This window comes from Diceros bicornis, chromosome 28, assembly GCF_020826845.1.
Source record: "Diceros bicornis minor isolate mBicDic1 chromosome 28, mDicBic1.mat.cur, whole genome shotgun sequence".
Taxonomy (NCBI): domain Eukaryota; kingdom Metazoa; phylum Chordata; class Mammalia; order Perissodactyla; family Rhinocerotidae; genus Diceros; species Diceros bicornis.
Window position 1 is genome coordinate 39,949,574 of NC_080767.1, and position 22,821 is coordinate 39,972,394.

A 22,821-nucleotide genomic window follows, 5' to 3' on the forward strand; every position below is an offset into this window, starting at 1 on the left:
ATATTAAACCCAACGTGCTGGACAACCCCTAGGAATGCAAGCACACACTGAAAGCAAGGCTGGACGGCAGCCTGGTTTTGAGAGTTTTCTGGCAGAGATGACTCAAGTCAGCCCTTCCCACACCACCACGCCACTATTCAGGGGAAGGGCATGAATTTGAGGCAGATAAGGGTGGGATTTGTGGCTGTCTACCAAGTGATCTGCCAGAACAAAAAGGGTCAGAGACTAAAGCCAGACTCCACTTGTCACACCCTCCTCCAGTCACCTGAGGTAACCAACCAATCCGGACCCTGAGGTTCTTGCATCTTTGGACTGGTCCCTGCTTTGCCTGTAAGGTCCTCAGAGGCCGACATGAGTCACTTCATGTCAACACAGCAGAGTAGTGCAAAACAATAAATTTTTATTTGTTCACAGTTAAACACAAGCAACTGCCTTGACATTTTAGGACATTCTAAGAAGGACAGCAAACCCTTTTGTTTCCAATTCCCATTCACTAAGATTGTACCATTTTCTCTTGCAGTTCATGTTTATGGCATCTGATGTGGATTGTTTGACATGCTTTTAAGTTGAGGCGGGAAGGCTGAAACCTTTTGACAAGAGATGACTTGCTTAAATTTAACTAAAAGCAGTCAGTTAAAAAAAAATCTGTTTTTCACTGATGGGACCCCTTTAAACTGCAAGTTAGCCACATATGGTTGATCCATGATTGATTATAAAACTAGATTATGTCTTAGCAAAATCTGTTCCTCCGTAATATATTTATGGTCCACAGAAGTCTTCTGAAAAGTGATCACTGATTCTTCCTAGTGCAAAATGCCTGGCTGCCTCTCTGATTAGCCAAGTGTCTGCTGCACAGAGCAGCACGTACCCTCCTGTCCAAACACTGTATCGAGGTGGGCAAAGGGAGGAGGGTTGGTCTGGGGGGGTCTCAAACTGGCAGGGGTCTCCTCTAAAAGATCTAGTCCCATGGTTCAACTAACCTACTTATCCCAGAGGATGGACAACTTGGTGGCATTGGGAAGGGAAGGGAAGAGGGGGAGAAAGCTCCTCTGCCTTCAGTAACTCATTTCAAGGCCAAAAGCAGTCGTGGGCGCAGGTGCTCAACTATCCCAGGCAGGTTTCCCTTGTAGTTACAGCCACTCGCCTCTCAGGTGAGCATATACAGACTGCAGGACAGTGTGGACAAGACGGAAACACCGCTCTCCCTGGGCACACCAGAGTCATGGGTGGGGAAACGAGCCACGTGGGGACAAGGGTCACAGCAGCAGCAGAGGGGCCAGGCCCCGACCTAAACTTGTTCTTTCACCTACAGAGAAAAGCTTAATCAAGTGCAATCAATTCCTTTGCAGCAGTCTGGGGGAGAGGGAGGGCAAGGGCACATGTCACAGAACTCTGGATGTAAACAGATACACGAACATCTTCAGACTGGATACATTTTCCCATACTCATTGCTGGTCAGTTGTAAAGCATGTACCTCCCAGAGTGAAAATGTAGCAGAGTAAGGTGTGCTGAACTGGGTCATTTCACAAAAGACAGCTTTCTTCCCCACTTGAGACGGACATTCCTGGGTGGGATCGGGCTTTTCCCAAGACCACTCTGCAGAGAGGGCTGGCCTCTCTGAGATCATCCGCAAAAGCTGCGTGGCACTCCACCTCCATAGCAAGTCTGGACTGAGCCTTCACTCCACTCAAACCCTCCTTAAACCTGTTCAAACTTTCTACCACCTTTTAGTGCTTTCAGTTAGAAAAACTGTGTATCTTCATGTAGTACTTTCTTTCATTTGTTCTTCAGTTATTTCTTTCCGGCTTCAAGTGGTATGTTCTAGTATTTGGTAAAATTCACATTGGCTAGTCACAGCACATCTGTGATGTTCTCTACACAGAAACACCCAATTTTTTATTCTTAACTGTGAGTCTGAACCTCTGTGGTCCAGCTCACACAAATCCACTCACTGCCACGACCATTCCATTCATCCTCTTCTGCACAACTGCTCGAGTTTCATCTCTCTCAACAGAAACACCAGCAACCACACGAGCTGCAAACGAGCACAGCCCAGAGTTGGAGTCTGTTTCCTGTTGTCCTGATTTTGCCCAGTGAGGTGCTGGCCTCTTTGGCCACGGTGGCATGATGGGCTAATTCTTCCAACTGCCAGCGGCATCCAGGACCTCTTCCTGGATTGTAACAGTTTACTTTTTAAGAAGAGTTCAGACTATTTGCCCCTAAACACAGTACACATGTTCTGGCTCACAAAGTAGCTTATTTATCATTTCTCTCTCCACTTATAGAGCCTAATAAGAACCCTCAGCAGCTTATTCCCAAAGGGTAGGCAGTTTTCTCTCCTGAACATCTCTGCTGACATACCTTGGGAGGTCACGTCTCCTCACCCATCCTACAAGGCTGGTCCTAGCACTCATCTCCGAGGAGACCTTTTAAAACCTCTTGACCCAAGAAATGGCCTTTATGTCCTACCTTTGGATTTCAGTCAGTTTTCTTATTCATAACCAGATATCTCTTCCAATCCCACAGTAACAATTTATATAGACTTTATGGCAGAGCCTTGTCAAAAGCTTTTCTAAAATCCATCAAAGTTCTGTCTGCTAGAGATCCATGTGCTGCTTCACCTGCAGTAGATTCGGGAACTCATTTTCTCTACGGAGACCATGATGCCATCTTCCTCTTCCCCTCCCCTTTCAGCTGCTCCCCACCTCAACCTGCCAAATAATATTGTAGTGCTCCTTTTAAAACAAATTTCATGCTGCCCAAGAAGCAGACTACAATCTTCTCAGGGTCTGTGCTGACCCTAGTTAGTGTCAGGTGGGGATCAGAGTAAGTTACAGATATTGGCCAAACAGCTCTGAGACAGGTAAGCTTGCTCAGAGTGACTTTGGATGGAGGCTATCCAATCCTTACATTTATGAATACCATGCTGCTTAATCAGTCTCAAGATAGGACCTGCCTGTAATGCTAACTGCTCTAATACCTTTGCCCTGCCTGTTCCCAGGCCTGAATTCTCTCTCAGGAGTTCCTCTACTGTCACCTTTCCATCCCTAAAAGTACTTACTGCATGATGATCAAGTCACCCAATGACTCTTGGCAGGTTTATCATTTTCAAAACCAAACCAAACCTTACTATTGACTCGAGTCCTTTGCAACATAAAAGCCTAAATTTTTAGGTTGGGTAATATCAACAGGACTCCAGGCTCCAATTCCCCAGCCATGGCTGAATAAAACCCATGGCCTCCTAGAAGCCAAAGGAAGTTGAGTGCAGCTCTTCTGGGTCAGCTGTGGTTGTAAGGCTGAGCAAATGGACACCCAGGCTGGAGGAATGGTGGTCCCTACCTGCCCACAGAGCCTCCAGCCCAGGCCTCAGTCCACTTCACCACACTGCCTCCTCCTTTCCTATATTTTTACAATCTGCCCATTTTTTAAAGAAATTTTTTTTTCTTTTCTTTACATTGGCCTCCTGGCCTTTGCCAGCTGGTCAGGGGAAAGGCTTTGACTAAAGCCCCTGGTATCTTTGTTCTGTGGCACAGATCTCCTGGGCTCAGGGAGGGGGCAAGCATTTAGAACTGGTTTCACTTGTTAGCCTGAAACATTTTTTTTCCTTTCTGAATTTGTTCATGTTTTCCTTTTCTAAAACTGAACCAGGAAACTAGAATGTGTTTGATTTTAAGCTTTCCTTTGGACAAAGCTGAATTAAATGTGTGGTGTTATTAACACTCCACACTGGACATCCAGCAGCAATTGCCAGCACCGTGCTGGGCTGAGCGCAGTTGGGTCCACACCCTCTCTCAAGCTGGGAATCAGTCAGTCACACCTGAAAATCTTGTCCCAAGGAGATCTTCTGCCAGTATAGCCATGGTGACATGGAGTCTCTCATTACCTAGCTCCCTTTGTTAGGGATACTAGAATATTTATTGCCATAGTTAAAAAAAGAGACCTTTACCCTCACGTGCTGGAAGCTTCCATATGCAGTAAGATTTCGTACCATTACAGTTTGTCTGTCCCTCTTCATGGCTGAACCCTTCTATACTTTTAACTAAAAGAACAGAAAGAGAAAAACCAAGTTCATTGGCTCTTTCCTACCAGTCTCTCCTTGCCTCAGCTGGAACACTAGGCAATAATTCTTAGGCTTTTAGCATTTATTTCAGGAGCATTTGCTGAGTTCAGACTCTCTGCCACTGCCAGTGGTCTGACTGGTATCACCTCTCATGAGTGTGTGTGGGCAGCCCACTGGGTCCATGGCAGCCAGCATTTGTCAACACTCTCCAAGACTCTACTCTAAAATGCTCTACCATTCCTAATGTGTGGGAGGGTAGCAGCTTCAAGCTCCCTGGAGAGTCAGTCCCTGAAAGTTAGAATTGGTGCGAAAAAGCTGTTACCTTTTTGGTGGCCTAGAACCTACTATAGTGAGGCAACTTTAACAGCCTGAGAAACATTGGTCATATAAACTTTGAGGAGACTCTTTGGACCTTCAGAGCCTTTCTGCTGCAGCATCACAAAGAAGTTGACATACACAAGAGGTGCAAGGGAACACAAACGGAGGCAGACAGATGGAGTCTAACCACAAGGCTCAGCTAGCACAACCCAGCCTGGAGGGGCAGCTCCTCACTTCCTCACCTACAAGTGCATCTCAGGTAACTGCTCCAGTCACCATCCTTCCTTCCTGCCAAGAGCAGGTCTTAACACCCACACACCAGCCTCTGGTCAGAACAGTACCAGCTTTCGAGCAAACCCCAAATAAATAAGAGGTAGTGGGGAAAGGGGACGGAGCATTCCCAAAGGGGAGTATGGTCGCCACAGTGCCAGCTCCAGACTTTTCAAACAACAGACGTTTGTTCACACAGAATTTTCTAGGAAGCTTATCAGAACTGCCAAAAGAATGTAAGGGTGAAGAAACCATTGTTTTTCCAGATCCGCTGCTTTAGATACTGAACTTCAGAACCAAAAGCAGTGAAACTGTCTAATGTAAAAGCTTTCATGTGAAGATGGTCACTCTGCATGCTACATCCTCCTGGAAAGGGACAGAATCAGACTTACCTGCAACGCCACCAATTACCTGGGCTAACGGAGAGCCAACCCCGTTACCTCAGTTTCAGGAAAGGAGAGTGGTGTGTTAGACTCAAAGATTCAATTTGGCCTCATATTGCACAGGTTCAAAGGACGCAACCATTTTGGGAGAAAAAGGAAGAAAATAAAGCTACTGAGGAACGCAAACTGGCCCTCGGATTAGTACACACTGCTAGGTAAATGAGAGAGAGGTTTGGGGGTGGGTTGTGAGGAAGGTTAAGAGGCATTTCAATGCCAGATCCAAAAACCGTTCCGCATTCAGTCAACTGTCAAAAAGACCTCCATCCCATTTCCACTGCGTGAGCTAGCCACTCAGACCCTGGAAATAGGAAAGGTTTGAAACGTGCATTCACACCTCCTCTTCTATACCAACAAATGCAAGTTAACACTGATTGACCATCATCCTTAGCTGTGTTCATGATGAGTCTCATTGTAGTCCATGATACGGAGCTGTCCCACACTGTCTGGGTTTGGGGGAGATGGGTATGGGCCATCTAGGTTCAGGGGAGTCTTGGCTTCCACACCTGAGTCTTTGCCCAGTTCTGTCTTTAGGGTCTCAGAAAGGCTACTGATGGTAAAGCCGTCCTCATCACACTGGCTTTCACTCTTATTACGAAATAGCTCTCGAGCCTTCATGCCCAGGAAGCTTTTTGAACTGGGAAGTGAGCCAACAGTCGTAGGGATGCTGGAAGAGGGCTCGCCCACAGTAGTTTCCCACCGACTACTGAAGAGGCCTGCTCTCTGGTTTGGGGGTTTCTCCGGGGTAGAAAGCTCACTGCTGCTGCTGCTGCCGCCGCCACCTCTACTTCCACTACTGCCCCGGGTGCTGCCAGGTCTGGGGGACTTGGTCTCACCGTTGTGGCCAGATGCCTCTTCATTGTGCCCTATTACAGAATCCGAGCAGCCGTCACTACAACAGTCAAGCCTGTAAGAAATCCAGGGAGGGGAAAAGGAGTTGGTGATGGTAGCATCCGTGTTTGGGAGGCATGGAATTACGCTAACACTCGCTCACACTGACACTGAACTCTGCTAGCCGCTGTGTCTTACAACAGAGGACTCAAGCATGAGATCTCATCAAGAGAAATGTACATCCAAACTAGGGATGTTAGATGCAGTCTTCAACATGAACACTTCCTGTGACCATATCAAGTGATTCAGGGCCCAGGAAGGGGAACACGGGAAGATCACTGGGCATTCTGAGAAACAGAAGTCAGGTGTTGCACTGGAACAGAGAGAGCTGAGTGCTGTGGCCCTGTCTAATCAGGCTGGAACTGCTTCTAGCACCACACAATGCCATCCTTGCTCTGCTAGTGGGAGCTTAATGACAGGCCAGGGATGCCAACTCTTTGTTCCTACCTTTCTCCTGCCGCTTCAGCTGCTTCTGTTTTTTCTTCTTCAAGTTTTTTCAGGAGGCCATCTTTCTCCAACCTGCCATATAAATCTAAGATCTCCAATTCAAACGCTTGGGTAATCCTTTTCTGAGCCTCATACCTGCTCTCTGCGGCCTGCAGCTGTCCTCTGAAAGACACAGACCAACCCAGAATATAGGAAGTTTCACGTAACAAAGAACACATCAGTGCAAAAACCTTCCCCAAAGGAAGTTACCTTGCCTGCAGTTTGACATCCTCTAAATATTTCTTCTGTTCCAAAAGAAGATGGTCTTTCTTGGCCAAATGAGATTCCAGTTCCAAAATCCGTTTTTGGGAGGTATCAAGCCTCTGATTCTGCTGGAGAACGTGGCTTCTGTTTTTTTCTAGTTCTTTCCGATATGCAGCTTTCATCATTTCCACTTCCTAAAAAAAGGGATTGGAGTTAGTACTTTTAGAAAATGAACATGCCATATCCATTTTGAAAAGTCAAGGTAATAAGCAATGAGAAGGTACTTTAGTATATTGCTAATGGAAATATAAACTAGTACAACTTTCTGGAAAGGAATCTGGCATTAAGTATTAACCTGGTAACCCTTCCTTGAAATCTATCCCTAAGGAAATCATCTGAAACAGAATACACGTTTTGGCACAAAAATAATCATCATAGCATATTTACAAGAGCAAAAAACTAGAAACACTGTTACATCTAATGTCAAAGGAAATAGTTAAGTAAATGAAAGTACATCTTATAAGTTTTAAAAAATTGTATGTATCAGTAAAAAGATCAAAAACCAGACTATAAAACCATGTGAAGGGCCGGCCCTGTGGCTTAGCGGTTAAGTGCGTGCGCTCCGCTGCTGGCGGCCCAGGTTCGGATCCCGGGCGTGCACCGACACACCGCTTCTCCAGCCATGCTGAGGCCGCATCCCACATACAGCAACTAGAAGGATGTGCAGCTATGACATACAACTATCTACTGGGGCTTTGGGGGGAAAAAAATAAAAATAAATAAAATCTTTAAAAAAAAAATGTGAATAGTATGATTAACTATGTAAACATATACATTCACAAAACACCACATGAAAATAAGCCAATATGCAGTTCTAATTTCAATCCAGTGGTATTGTGGGTCACTTGTTTTCTTTCACATACTTCTCCCTCTCCTAACACCGGCTAAGGTACAGCTAGAGAAGGCAACGTGAATGGAGTGGGTTTGCTCAGGCAAAGCAGCACATGCAGATCAGGTGCCCTGACAACAGCCTGCCTGCTGACAGACTGAAACAGCTTAAAACCCAGAGCAAGTACACACCAGTGCTCAGAAAAGAGGTGGAGGGCCGGCGCCGTGGCTTAGCGGTTAAGTGTGCACGCTCTGCTACTGGCGGCCCAGGTTTGGATCCCGGGCACGCACTGATGCACCGCTTCTCCAGCCATGCTGAGGCCACATCCCACATACAGAAACTAGAAGGATGTGCAACTATGATATACAACTATCTACTAGGGTTTTGGGGGGAAAAAAAGGAGGAGGATTGGCAATAGATGTTAGCTCAGAGCCGGTCTTCCTAAGCAAAAAGAGAAGGATTAGCATGGATGTTAGCTCAGGGCTGATCTTACTCACACACATGGCGGAGTGAGCTTTCCCGTGAATTCTTCCCCCACAAAATACAACAAAAGTAACAGCCACAGACAAACAACGGAATCCCAGACAGTCAAAAGCTGGAGCGGAGGGATCCACACTGCCGCACATCTGAGAGCGGAACGTGCTGGGCCCCCGGAGGAAGTGGGGAGAGGTAAGGAGAACTCCGCTCCCTCCCCATCAGATCAGCGATCCGGTCCGCGCGGCTCCCAGAGAGGGGGGAGGGGCGGCCCTCCGTGGGGAAACCGTGGCTCTTCCGACTCTCTCAGCCAGTGGGAAACTCCCGCACAGAGGGCTCAGAGGAGCCACAGGGCTACCATCAACATCTGAGCAACCCAGAGAGCGGATAAAGAGGGGCAAACGAGAAGCCTCCCACGTCAGGGACCCAGAGGGCAAAAGAGAGAGCTCCCCCCTCCCCACAACCCGGAGTCTGCAGCTCGACCAGATCTAGCGGTCCGAGGCAGACCTGAATAAATTGGACTGGACCCGTGGATCGCAGTGGGGAAAAGAAACAAAACAAAACAAAACAAAACTGCGGATCGCAGCAGAAAAACTGGGGCAGAGCGCAGGGGGCTTAGACTACACAGCCCTTCACCACCACACAGTGGCGGCAGGTGGAAAGTGCAACCAGAGACTTCCAGGATGAGGAAAATCAAAACCAACACAGGAACCACAATGCAAAAATATATGAAATCACCAGACCAGAAACAAAATGACAAGCAACCAGAAATCAACCCCGAAGACACAGAAATCCATAAACTAAATGACAGAGATTTCAAAATAGCTATCATAAAAACACTCAACGAAATACGAGACAACACAGACAAACAATTAAATGAGATTAGGAGTTTCTTCACAAAAGAGATTGAAATCATAAAGAAAAACCTATCAGGGCTGATGGAGATGAAGAACACAATGGAGGAGATAAAGGAGAATCTGGAATCTTTAAAGAACAGAGCTGACAATATGGAGGAAAGAATTAGTACTTTAGAGGATAGGAATACAGATATACTCCAGATGGAAGAAGAGAGAGAACTAAGACTAAAAAGAAATGAAGAAAGACTCCGAGAAATATCGGACTCTATTAGAAAATGTAACATAAGAATTATAGGTATTCCTGAGGGAGAGGAGAGGGAAAGAGGAACAGAGAGCCTATTCAAGGAAATAATAGCTGAAAATTTCCCAAATCTGGGGAAGGAGCAGGAAATACCAGTAAGCGAAGCCAACAGGACGCCTATATATATTAACAGACAAAGGCCTTCACCACGACACCTAGTGGTAAGGCTAGCCAGGGTCAACGACAAAGAAACAATATTAAGGGCAGCTAGACAAAAACAAAAAATAACGTACAAAGGAACTCCCATCAGGCTCTCAGCGGATTTCTCAACAGAAACTTTTCAGGCTAGAAGAGACTGGAATGATATATTCAAAATACTAAAAGACAAAAACTTTCAGCCAAGAATACTCTATCCAGCAAAAATATCCTTCAAATATGAGGGAGAAATAGTAACTCTCCCAGATAAACAAAAGCTAAGGGAGTTCATGGCCACGAGACCGCCACTACAAGAAATACTCAAGAAGGCCCTCAGGCCTGAAAACAAGAAGAGAAAGGGAACACAAAGCTTGGAGTAAGGAGAAAAGTAGGTAGACAAAATCAGAGAAATAGTAGATCTTTACCGGAATAGGTTAGCAACCACTTAAATACTAAACTCAAAGATCAAAGGAAGAAATTCACCAAAAATAAATTTAACCTCATCACTGTAAACACACAGCCACAACACAAGATAGAATAAGGTATAACAAGAGCAACTTAGAAGGGGAAGAGGAAAGTGACTGAATTGACTTAGTATAAGGAAATAGGAGACTATCAGATAATGGACTATCTCATACAGAAGATTTTTCGCCCAAACCTCAAGGTAACCACTAAACAAATAATCAAATTAAAACCACATATGATAAACAAAGAGAAAACTAGAAGAATCATAAGACAGAACAACCAAACTGAATTGGCAGTCCAAAACAAATGGGACAAGAAACAAAGGAAATGCAAAAGAACCAGAAAATAAGTGACAAAACAGCAACATTCAACCCTCATATTTCAATAATTACCCTAAATGTAAATGGATTGAACTCTCCAATCAAAAGATACAGAGTGGCAGGATGGATTAAAAAGCAAGACCCAACAATATGCTGCCTTCAGGAAACACATCTTAGCACTAAAGACAAGCACAGGCTCAGAGTGAAAGGATGGAAGACAATATTCCAAGCTAATGGCAAACAAAAGAAAGCAGGTGTTGCCATACTCATATCAGACAAAGTAGACTTCAAGATAAAACAGGTTAAGAAAGACAAAGAAGGGAAATATATAATGATAAAAGGGACACTCCATCAAGAAGACATATCACTTATAAATATATATGCACCCAACATAGGAGCACCAATGTACATAAAACAACTATTAACAAACCTAAAAGGAGAAATCAACAACAACACAATAATAGTAGGGGATCTTAACACCCCACTTACAGCAATGGATAGATCATCCAGACAAAAAGTTAATAAAGAAATATTAGACTTAAATCAAAAACTGGACGAGATGGACCTAGTAGACATATACAGAGCACTCCACCCAAAAACAGCTGACTACACATTCTTCTCAAGCGCGCATGGAACATTCTCTAGGATAGACCATATGTTGGGAAACAAAGCAAGCCTCAATAAATTTAAAAGGATTGAAATCATAACAAGCATCTTTTCAGACCATAAGGCTATGAAACTGGAAATGAACCAGGAAAAAAAAACTGGGAAAGTGACAAAAATGTGGAGATTAAACAACATGCTACTGAACAACCAATGGATCATTGATGAAATTAAAGGAGAAATCAAAAACTATCTGGAAACAAACGAAAATGAGAACATGCCATATCAAACCATATGGGACGCAGCAAAAGCGGTCCTGAGAGGGAAACTCATAGCGATACAAGCCCACCTTAACAAACAAGAAAAAGCCCTAATAGGCAACCTTAAATTACACCTAACAGAACTAGAAAAAGAAGAACAAACAAAGCCCAAAGCCAGCAGAAGGAGAGAAATAATAAAAATCAGAGCAGAAATAAATGATATTGAGACCAAAAAAACAGTAGAAAGGATTAATGAAACAAAGAGTTGGTTCTTCGAGAAGATAAACAAAATAGACAAACCCTTAGCCAGGCTAACTAAGAAAAAAAGAGAAAAGGCTCAAGTAAATAAAATTAGAAATGAAAGAGGAGAAATTACAACGGATACCATGGAAATACAGAGGATTATAAGAGAATACTATGAGAAATTATATGCCAACAAATTGGACAATCTAGAAGAAATGGATAAATTCTTAGACTTATACAACCTCCCAAAATTGAACCAAGAAGAAATGGAGAATCTGAATAGACCAATCACAAGTAAAGAGATTGAAATAGTAATCAAAAACCTCCCAAAAAATAAAAGTCCAGGACCAGATGGCTTCTCCAGTGAATTTTACCAAACATTCAAAGAAGATTTAATACCCATCCTCCTCAAACTATTCCAAAAAATAGAGGAAGATGGAACACTTCCTGAATCATTCTACGAGACCAACATCACCCTGATACCGAAACCAGACAAAGACAATACAAAGAAAGAAAATTACAGGCCAATATCGCTGATGAACATTGATGCAAAAATCCTCAACAAAATATTGGCAAACCGAATACAACAATATATTAAAAAGATCATACACCATGATCAAGTGGGATTTATACCAGAGACGCAGGGATGGTTCAACATCCGCAAATCAATCAACGTGATACATCACATCAACAAAACAAAGAATAAAAACCACATGATCATCTCAATAGACGCACAGAAGGCATTTGACAAGATACAACATCCATTTATGATAAAAACTCTCAATAAATTGGGAATAGAAGGAAAGTACCTCAACATAATAAAGGCCATATATGACAAACCCACAGCTAACATCATACTCAACGGGGAAAGACTGAAAGCCATTCCTCTGAGAACAGGAACGAGGCAGGGCTGCCCACTCTCACCACTCCTGTTCAACATAGTACTGGAGGTTTTGGCCAGAGCAATTAGGCAAGAAAAAGGAATAAAAGGAATCCAAATAGGTAACGAAGAAGTGAAACTCTCACTATTTGCAGATGACATGATTGTATATATAGAAAACCCTAAAGAATCTGTTGGAAAACTGTTAGAAACAATCAACAACTACAGCAAAGTTGCAGGGTACAAAATCAATCTACAAAAATCAGTTGCATTTCTATATGCTAATAATGAACTAACAGAAAGAGAGCTCAAAAAGATAATACCATTTACAATTGCACCAAAAAGAATAAAATACCTAGGAATAAATCTTACCAAGGAGGTGAAGGACCTATACAATGAGAACTACAAGACATTATTGAGGGAAATCTACGATGACATAAAGAAATGGAAAGATATCCCATGCACGTGGATTGGAAGAATAAACATAGTTAAAATGTCTATTTTACCTAAAGCAATCTACAGATTCAATGCAATCCCAATCAGAATCCCAATGACATTCTTCACAGAAATAGAAAAAAGAATACTAAAATTTATATGGGGCAACAAAAGACCCCGAATAGCTAAAGAAATCCTAAAGAAAAAGAACAAAGCAGGAGGCATCACAATTCCTGACTTCAAAACATACTACAAAGCAATAGTAATCAAAACAGCATGGTACTGGTACAAAAACAGACACACAGATCAATGGAACAGAATTGAAAGCCCAGAAATAAAACCACACATATACGGACAGCTAATTTTCGACAAAGGTGCTAAGGACATGCAATGGAGAAAGGAAAGTCTCTTCAATAAATGGTGTTGGGAAAACTGGACATCCACATGCAAAAGAATGAAAGTGGACCATGTGCTATCGCCATACACAAAAATTAACTCAAAATGGATCAAAGACCTGAAGGTGAGACCTGAAACTATAAAACTCATAGAAGAAAATATAGGCAACACACTATTTGACATTGGTTTTAAAGGAATCTTTTCGGATGACATGCCTACCCAGACTAGGGAAACTAAAGAAAAAATAAACAAGTGGGACTTTATCAGACTAAAGAGCTTTTATAAGACAAATGAAATCAGAATCAAGATGAACAAACAACCAACCAGCTGGGAGAGAATATTTGCAAAACATACATCTGACAAGGGGTTGATCTCCATAATATATAAAGAACTCACACAATTGAACAACAAAAAAACAAACAACCCGATCAAAAAATGGGCAGAGGAAATGAACAGACACTTCTCCAAGGAAGATATACAGATGGCCAATAGGCACATGAAAAGATGCTCAACATCACTAATCATCAGGGAAATGCAAATCAAAACAACACTAAGATACCACCTCACGCCCGTTAGAATGGCTATAATCACCAAGACAAAAAACAACAAATGTTGGAGAGGATGTGGAGAAACAGGAACCCTCATACACAGCTGGTGGGAATGCAAATTGGTGCAGCCTCTATGGAAAACGGTATGGAGATTCCTCAAAGAATTAAAAATAGAGATGCCCTATGATCCAGCCATCCCACTACTGGGAATCTATCCAACGCACCTGAAATCAACAATCCAAAGAGGCTTATGCACCCCTATGTTCATTGCAGCATTATTCACCATAGCCAAGAAGTGGAAGCAACCTAAGTGTCCCTCGACTGACGATTGGATTAAGAAAATGTGGTATATATATACAATGGAATACTACTCAGCCATAAAAAAAGACAAAATCGTCCCATTTGCAACAACATGGATGGGCCTGGAGCGTATTATGTTAAGTGAAATAAGCCAGAAAGAGAAAGACAAACACTGTATGATCTCACTCATATGTGGAATATAAACCAACACATGGACAGAGAAAACTGGACTGTGGTTACCCGGGAAGTGGGGATGGGGGGTGGGCACAAGGGGTGAAGGGAGTCATATATGGGGTGAAGGACAAACAAAAATGTACAACCCAAAATCTCACAATGTTAGAAACCATTAAAATATCAATAAAAATGTAAAAAAAAAAAAAAAAAAAAAAATTAATAAATAAAAAATAAAAATAAATAAAAAGAAAAAAAAAGAAAAGAGGTGGAAAGTATACTGTTCTAACAAGCATGTGTTAACGTTTGTGTTGTGTTTTTATTGTGGTAAAATACACATATATAAATATACGTCACATGAAATTTACTACACATTTGTTTTTTTAAAGAAGATAATAAACCATGAGGAGCAAGGAGATGAGCTTCCATGAAGGTGCCTCTGCCTCAAAGATCAGTAGTGAACCCAACGCTTCCTCAGCATAGAATGCTATATAGATTCAAGCTCAGAACTGGGCACCAGGTAATGAGGTCATTACAGCTGTCCCTAATGACTCCAAACTTCAGCACAGGTTAGGTGAACAAATCAGACCTCTGTCATAAGTGACAGCCGTTATTTATGGAGAATCAAACAAAGTATTGAACTAGGAATGCCCATGCGCTTTCACTAACCCTCACAACCACCGCATGAGGTGCAACACCCAACACCTACCAGCCATTACCCCCCTGATTCTCAGATACCCAGCCCTCCGACCCCATGTGACTGAACAAGAGGACTGAAGTAGCTCCAGGTCCAGGGGCAGATCCTGACAGGTTCAAGGCAACAACTGGGCTATGGATGGGCACACGACACAATCCTGGCTAATAACAACGGTGGAAAGTCTGGTGGAGGGTTCCTGGGAAAGGTTTCCTTGCGCAGAGAGACTAGCAGGAAGCAATGCTCTCCTCTTCCACAGGACATCACGGCATCTACCTGTGATGGCTATAACTGTGGCACACACCTTGCAACCATGAGCACAGCAAGTCCAAGGACAAGGCTGACACAATAGGTCAGGCAGCCCAGAAGACTGGAAAGAACCGGGCTCCTTGATGCTGTCCCTAAATTGATGACTTCACCAACCTGGAACTCACCTGACTCAAGACAACTTGTCAAGTGAAATAATGAAACTCTGTATTGTTAAGCCAGTTTAGTTTGTTTTTTTGTTGCTGCTTACAACTGAAAGCATCCTAACTGTTACAAGTCAGTATCATCACATGCATTTTATAACTGTGAAACAGGGACCAAAGAGGTCAGCGGGCTTGCTCGAGGCCCCAAGAGTACAAGTATCCCAACCAAAAGACAGCACCACAGAGGCCAATCTATCTATCCTTCGTAAGGAATGCATTTAAGTAAGCTTTTTCAGAGGTTCTTTTGTCCCTTAGGTCTGTTTTTCCCTCTTTCTTTTTCCAGAGCCATACTTTCAAAATAAGTGATAGCTGGTTTCTCGAGAAAGTTCCACATTTAACATCCTTCTAAACGGAGTCTGAATCTGAGAGCTGAGAGGAGCTGAGAAATAAGGAGTAACTCTGTTATGAAAATTACATCTCTTTCGTTCTAAGACTACTCTCTACATTTGGCCAAAAACGATGCTTTACAAAGCACAAGCCCAAGAAATCCTAAAAAGAAAGCCCGTGTGTGATGGAGAAGTTAGTGACAGCAAGCATCTGAGTATTTACTATTAAAATTCCATACCCACCTCATTCACTAATATTATCTGAGGCTATTTATAAAATGACATGAAACTTCTGCCTCAACGCCATTGGTGAGGCACTAATTAATGTAAGATCATCCCAATGCTGGCCCTGTTGCCAGGACTAACCCACCCTCTGCTGAAATTAGATTCAATATTACAAGGAAGAAAAAACATGCATACCAGTGTATACCCACAGTACTAAGAGTACGTTACACAGAATTGGCTCCCCATCCTTTTTCTTTGTCTCTCTCTCTCTTTTTAAAAGAGCCATGAGTAAGGGAAGAGAAATACTTACAACACCTACTCTGTACCAATTACCATTAGGTGTTTTCATTCATACCTGATTTAATTTCAAAGCAACCCAACTAGAGGAAACAAGTTCACGTGATGGCTGAGAAGTGCTTGTGTCGCTAGACCAAAGAGAGGTGGAAATGGACGCTAGGACTGCTGCACCAGCTCTTAGGAAACACTTCATAAAGCCATTCTGTGTGATGTGCTGCAGACACTCGGCCACGTCCTCAGGGCTTCCCACCCAGGGTTGGCTCCCCAGCCTCGGCATACCTTCGTGGTGTCTGAATGCTTGTTCTGCAGTTGTTCCAAATACAGCTCGTTGACCTCTCCAAGAACCAGCAGCTGCCTGTTCAAGAACTCCATCTGCTGTTGGACCGACTCACTATTTGAGAGCTAACCAAAACACATACACAAGCAAAGTGACAGATCTGACAACACAAAACTGGCAGATGGACGTTAAACAGAGAACCAGCTAGGAGCACAGTATTTCAGGGCTGGGGCAGAATAAATAACTCCCATGGTTTCAAATTCCCTAACATAAAACCTGGTGGGGACGAAGGCATCCAAGGGCAATGAAAATGGACAGAAATGCACTTCAAAACTGTGCCAAGCAAAGGGGAAGGAGTACAAATGTGCGACATCAAAAAAGTGGCCATTCATAAGCTGCCTGGAGAAGATGGATGTGTATATACCACCACAGCAGGGACCTCAGGTCCAGGAGGATAAAGCCCCAGGGAAAACCCACCTCTTCTTGAATAAGAGATTTATAGGGAATACAGTGAACCCCAAAGAGGGAGGTATCATCGCTCAAAAACCTGAACAAACTTTTCACATTTACGTAAACAAAGTAACAAAGAAGAGTTCCCCAGGACATACAGACTAGGGCTCACGCAGGATAGTTCTCTGTGGAGAAGACTGTCCTGTGTACTGTAGGATGTTTAGCAGCACCCCGGCCCCTGCCCACTTGATGTCAGTAGCACCAAAAATGTCTCTGGACATCGCCAAATGTCCCCTGGGGGGGCAGCATCACTCCCTGTTGGGAACCCTGACAGACACACAAGCAATATATGTGTCCTCTCTAAAGGAAGAATATCAGCCAGTGCTGTGAGCACAAGCCCAGCTTGCCCATTTCTTACCTTCTGAGAAACCTGACTGAGCAGCAGCTCAGTGTGACACACCTTGCTGTTGGCCTTCTTCAATTCCAGGCGCAGCTCTGCAATCATGTTCCTGCAGTCCTCCAGCTTTGTCTACCCAAAGAGACGTGCCATGAAGTTACAGAGCGCCGGCAGGCCAGGGCACGAGCCCACCTGGCTGTCGGCCCACAGAGAATTGGGAGAGCCTAGTTCCTCAGTCGCTCTACTATTCTTGGGCCATCAGGATTTAACTTCTTAGTTTTAAAAAGTAAGTTATGGTTGATTTCTGAGCTACTGATTTGTTTAACAAAAGAAAACAAGACCTTAGATCCACAGTTCCCAAACTGTGTACCAAAGAGCCCTGGGGCTACGCAGCAAATTCGCAGGGGTGCCAGGGGGATATCTGAAATTTTTGAGGGTAACAGTGACATCTGTCGGTCATCAAGTGAACTACTAACTGGAGGTAGTTCAGTTTCAGTACTGGATGGGCTACATGCCTGTGGATGATGATGTATCTTTGCAAAGCTGGGCTTTACGTGGTGGTTTACGCAAAAACCAATGTGAGATAGGCAATGAGGGTATCAGTGTCCAGTCTGATTCCAAGGTCTGAGACTGTGCAGTGCCCAACAGGTGCATACACAGCACTGTGAAGTAACTGTGATCACTTAAAAACGAAATTTAAAAAAATTTATGTGTACAATTTTCAAACAGCTACTAACTGTCACTAAGTTGTTTAGATCTACTTAATAAGCAGAACTGTTAGTTGTTTCTTTTGGCTACAGAGTACCAGGGGAAAAATGACTGAAATGCTAAGGGAGCTACAAACCAAGAGAGCTAGGGAAGCTCTGGCCTAAATAAAGTGTACTGATGTGAAAGCTACCTGCCAGATCTGAGAGAGAAGTGGTTCATCTCAGCTAAGATAAACAAGGCACTTTCACGCCCTCTCTTGGCTGACTCTGCCTGGTGCTGCAGTTGGTACCTGTAATTCCTGGCTCTGGTTGTAGAATTCTTCTCGGTCATGCTGCAGCTGTCTGATCTGGCTGTGGAGCTGGGTTACCACCGTGTCTCGCTGCTCCTGAAGCTGACTGTATCTGGCTTGTTCTTTCTGCAGACTAACCTTCCACATCTGGATGTCTTTCTCTTGTAACTTCAACTGGTCTTTCTAGCAGAGACCAAAGATGCCATCATTTTAGCTGCCTTCCAACATGGGCAGTGATGCTCAAGTTTAACCCATGCTGCAAAGGTTTCATCTGAACAGTCATACGCTGCCCAGAAACTGTAACCACAGGCCCAGAATCTGACAGCTCACTACTGTCTAACTTGGCTTTAGGTCAAGGGTTAGCAAATTGCACATTAGCAAAGGGATCATAAGTCGCTTAAAGAACTTTTCTCAGGGATCAACTTGCTCCCAATACCTTCAAAAGTCCTAACCAGCAGCACTGGAATAAGATCCCTGACACACGGGATCGATGAAGGTCGCTGGAGTGATGAATGTCTACTAAACACTGACCATGCGCCAGGCACCGGGCAAGCACTTACGGGCATGCGTTTTTTAACCATCACAGATAAAAAGCAGGTGCTGCTATTATTATTCCCATTTTACAGAATGGGTAACAGAGGCTTCAAGAGGCTGAATGACTTTCCTGAAGTAATAAGTGGTAGAGCCAAGGCTCAACCTCCAGCGAGGTCTGACTGGCTTCACCACTGTGCCACAAGTTTTTTGTCATAAAATAGCTTCAGGAGAGCTGGTTTCACATTTGGAGAAACAAAATAATCTTCTGACTCTGATATCATCATAGCCAATTGCAGACAAACACAAAGAATCACTCGTCCCCACAGTTTCCAAGAGCTGCAGGGGAATTCAGAGATCTAGCTGCTCACGTCTTAACCTCAGAGACTAAATGACCTGCCCCAAGCCAGACCAGTGAGCAGAGCTAGACCTCAGCTCAGCTGCTGCTCTCTGTAAACTATCACGCAGACCCACAACTAAACAAAAAATGAAACCCACCTTCTCCCCATGCCCATAACACTCACCATGGCAGCATTATGTTCCTCCAGAGCCGCCGCTCTAATCACCTTGCGGAGGAGCCGCCTGTTCCGGACAGCATGCTGCTGCCGCTTAAAACGCTCATAAAGTAACTGGTTGTGCAGTAAAAGCAACTGGTTACGGAGGGTGCGGATCTCATCTGAGGGAGGAGAGCCTGATTTTAAAGCAGAGGGTGGCAGAGATGCCTTTTACATATCGTTCAATCAAGCCCCTGCCCATGGTTTTGTTAGCTTAAGAAATACAATTCTTTAAGAAACAAACCACCACTCACTTTGCAAATGACCACTTGGTTCCCAACAACAGTCATTCCTCAGGACAGGGAGGAAAAGTATTCCCTACCTATCTCCCTTTTTAAGGACCACAAAGGGGTACAATGTGGGATGACTCTTTGAGAGCTTTATTTATTTTTCCCCACAAATCTGGAATGAATATATATAGAGAGAGAGATAAAGTAACAACTTTACCTCCAAAGTGGGTCCAGTCAACAGACTTGCTGGGTAAAGACAACCTAGGAAGAAAGTGTTTGAGTAACAAAGTTACCGATCATACCTAGACTTTTAATTGCAGCAAGGTTAGATCACTTCCTTGTGCTCAAAAGGAGCAATGGAATAGGACAGTTGCAAACTCAAAGTCCCCATGGAGTTAGAGGAGAGGACTTAGAGCGGATGGAAGGGACGCATCCCCATTAAGCATGACCAAGTCTCCAGTGAAAGGCCCTAACGTGGACCTCACACTGCAGCCTACGTTTTTCAGTCAGCTCTACAAGGCAACTGAGTGATCAAACACATCGATAGCTGTTTTCAACCCTCTCTGTTGAAATACACAGGGAGTAGCCAAGTTTAAGGAAAAAGTAGGTAATTTACCTGAGCCTATTATACCAAATCTCATTCAAAGAGGAATCTTCAATATTACAATCTCTGTCAAATTCCACCTTAAGTTATTATATAGAAGAAAAATTAAAACTAACATTCTCAAGAACCTGTTCAGAAACGGCTGAGGATTCAAACTCTGGACTAGTGATTCCCGTATCCCTTCCCTGGATAACCCTTGAAAAGGGTAACAAAAGAAGGGTTGCAAACAGTGTCTCAGACAGGTTTCTTTCTAAGAAATCTTGTGTGCAAGTGGGGAGCAGCAGAAGTGGCAGGCCACCCTGAACTTGCATTGAAACACTGATGATTTTATCTTCTAACTAATGAACTACATTACCAAAAAAAAAAAAAAAAAATCTGTAGCTAGAGAAGGAGACACTGTGACAAACATTCCTCTATTATTTGAATACCATAACCCCATCCTCAAATTTTCAGAAAGCAAATGTGAAAGCATTTGAGCTGCCTCATAGTACAAACTGGCCCATGTATAAAGGATTCATTTTTAAAGGAAACATTATCTAAGAATTATCCCAGTTTAAGGTGCATACAGAGGATACACACATTCATACATATGAAAAGACAACAGCCTGGACTGACATCTGGCAAAACAGAGGAGAACCAGCTGCCTCTGGAGAGAGCATGAAGAATGACTCCTGTTTCCATCCTTCTGCTTTCTGTATTTTGTAATAACATTGAATGTTGAGAGCAAAAGGAAACAGCGCAAGCGCCTTACTTGTTCAGCTCCTTGCTGTGCGCGTCTGCTCCCTGCTGGATCAGCCTGTCCAGCACTTCCACTGGGGAGGTAGAGGGCCAAGAGTCTTCCTCGGCGTTGCCTTTTGCTTTCTTTAATAGTTCCTCGGTCTTCTTGCTGACGAAATGATGGGCGGTCTTTGGCAATGCCACCTCAAAAAGATGATCGTATGGGGGAGGCTGCCCACTTCCAAAGCCCACTCCCCTTGGAGGTGGAATTTTACAAGGGCTGGGAGTGAGGATACTGGTCTCCAGAGAAGGCTGGCGACCCCTGTTCCCGGCAGGGCCTTCCTCAGCACCTCCACAGGGCAGGTCTATGGGAGTGAAGGCTTGCTTTGGTGTGTCAGGCCCGAGCTTGTCCAGGGAGGAATTTAAAGGCTCAGGGTTCACACTGGTGCCCTGAGTACCAGAGGCGGCAGAATGGGTCTTGCGTGGACAGCCCGGGAGACTGTCTCGGTAGAAGGGAGAGTCAAAGCCTCCTCGAGGAACCAGGAGCTCAGCGTCAGCTGTCGTGATCTCAGAGAGTTCTTTAGATATTGCCGCTGAGAGGAGGGAGGGAGATAAAAGACACCACAGTAAATAGGCCGTCTGGGTAAGACCGGGCAATGTGGAGTTGCATGCTGCCATGTGCCACCCAGAGGGACAGATAAAAAACAGCCTCCCTTTACCTGGCATAGAACCCAGAATAAAACTCTCATCTTCTTTCCCCAAGAGAAGAAAAACCAAGCAAGCCTGTGAATGTTGATACTAAATCCTGGTTTTAGGGCAGAATGAGGGTTTTATCATCTTTCAGCAATTTCCTACAAGCCCAGAATCCCACACACATTACCTTCTTCTTTATCTTTTTCAATACTATCTTCTTCAGAGGCCAGGTCACCTAAAAACCCTGGAAGATCACTTAGAGTGACAGAACCTTTGCTGCCAGGTAGCTCTTCTAAAGAGAAACAAAGACAACTCAAGTCAAAGAAATACGCTGGTAATCCCCATAACTGTAAAACTGCTTACACTGTAATAGAATGTCTATAATGATTCTCCCTGCTGAACAGAAAAGGCTGGAAATGGCTCTCTCCTGGAGCTACTACAGAAGGCTAAGATATTATAAATAATCTAATTAAAGGCACCAAAAAATAACCCCACAGAAAATAAAATTATCCACTCTTAATGTCTCAGAGAACAGATAAAACCACAGTTTGACCAGCTCAAAACACAAGTACTTCACTGCAATAGCTTGAAAGCTTTTTTTGATGTTACTATTAGCCTGGTTTTTACAATTAATTACATGTTTCACTCTCTCTAGGCTTCAGTGTTTTGTGGTGTTCCAGAATTTCCTTGTTTCCACACATAATCTAACAAGAGGAGACAAGCAAGGTCTACCGTTACCCAGAGATTTTACCTAATCCTCTGTCATTCGGAAGATGATGTTGTCTATGTAGACAAGGCCTTGCAGAATCTGTTCTCTCTTCCTGAAAAGATAGGTACCATTTACTTCACAAGGCAGAAATTGTGTACATGTTCTCTAATGGAAGACAAATATCCTAAATGTCTAAAATTTTAGCATATTATAGAAAAGTTTACAGTTTAGCCCAGTGGTTCTTAAATTGTTTGGTCTCAGGATGCCTTTATATTCTTAAAAATGATTGAGAATCCCAAGAACTTCTGTTTATGTGGTTATATCTATTGATAGTTACTGAATTAAAACAGAAATTTTAAAAATATTTATTAATTCACTTAAAATTAACGAACTCATTACACGTAAACATAAATAACATATATTTTTATGAAAAATAACTATATTTCCCCAAACAAAAATAAAACAAATTTAGTGAGAAGAGTGGAGCTGGTTTTATATTTTTGCAATCTCTTTAATATCTGGTTTAATGGAAGAAAGCTGTATTCTCATATCTGCCTCTGCATTCAATCTGTTGCAATATACCAATTTGGCCAAAGTATGTGAAGAAAATTCTGCGCCGCACAGATAGGTAGTTATAAAAAGTAAAAGTATGTTAACATACTTTTCAGATAACTGTGGAAACTATCTTTGATATCACACCAAAA

At 43.3% G+C, this 22,821-nt stretch overlaps 1 protein-coding gene across 7 annotated transcripts in view; it reads right to left on the reverse strand.

The window, feature by feature from the left end:
- Positions 1–380: 380 nt before the first annotated feature.
- Positions 381–22,821, reverse strand: part of TSC1 (TSC complex subunit 1) — a 57,400-nt gene continuing 34,959 nt past the window's right edge. For 5 of the 7 annotated variants that reach the window (XM_058524371.1, XM_058524370.1, XM_058524372.1 and 2 more), the window contains 11 exons: positions 22,160–22,229; positions 21,596–21,700; positions 20,750–21,308; positions 19,612–19,655; positions 19,135–19,301; positions 18,080–18,262; positions 17,104–17,214; positions 16,238–16,360; positions 6,676–6,863; positions 6,427–6,588; positions 381–5,995 (listed from right to left, as the gene is read on the reverse strand). In XM_058524371.1, coding sequence (XP_058380354.1) covers positions 5,476–5,995; positions 6,427–6,588; positions 6,676–6,863; positions 16,238–16,360; positions 17,104–17,214; positions 18,080–18,262; positions 19,135–19,301; positions 19,612–19,655; positions 20,750–21,308; positions 21,596–21,700; positions 22,160–22,229 — 2,232 coding nt within the window. In that variant the 3' untranslated portion in view covers positions 381–5,475. The remainder of the gene's footprint in view (positions 5,996–6,426; positions 6,589–6,675; positions 6,864–16,237; positions 16,361–17,103; positions 17,215–18,079; positions 18,263–19,134; positions 19,302–19,611; positions 19,656–20,749; positions 21,309–21,595; positions 21,701–22,159; positions 22,230–22,821) is intronic. The other 2 variants (XM_058524373.1, XM_058524374.1) reach the window with 1 other exon arrangement.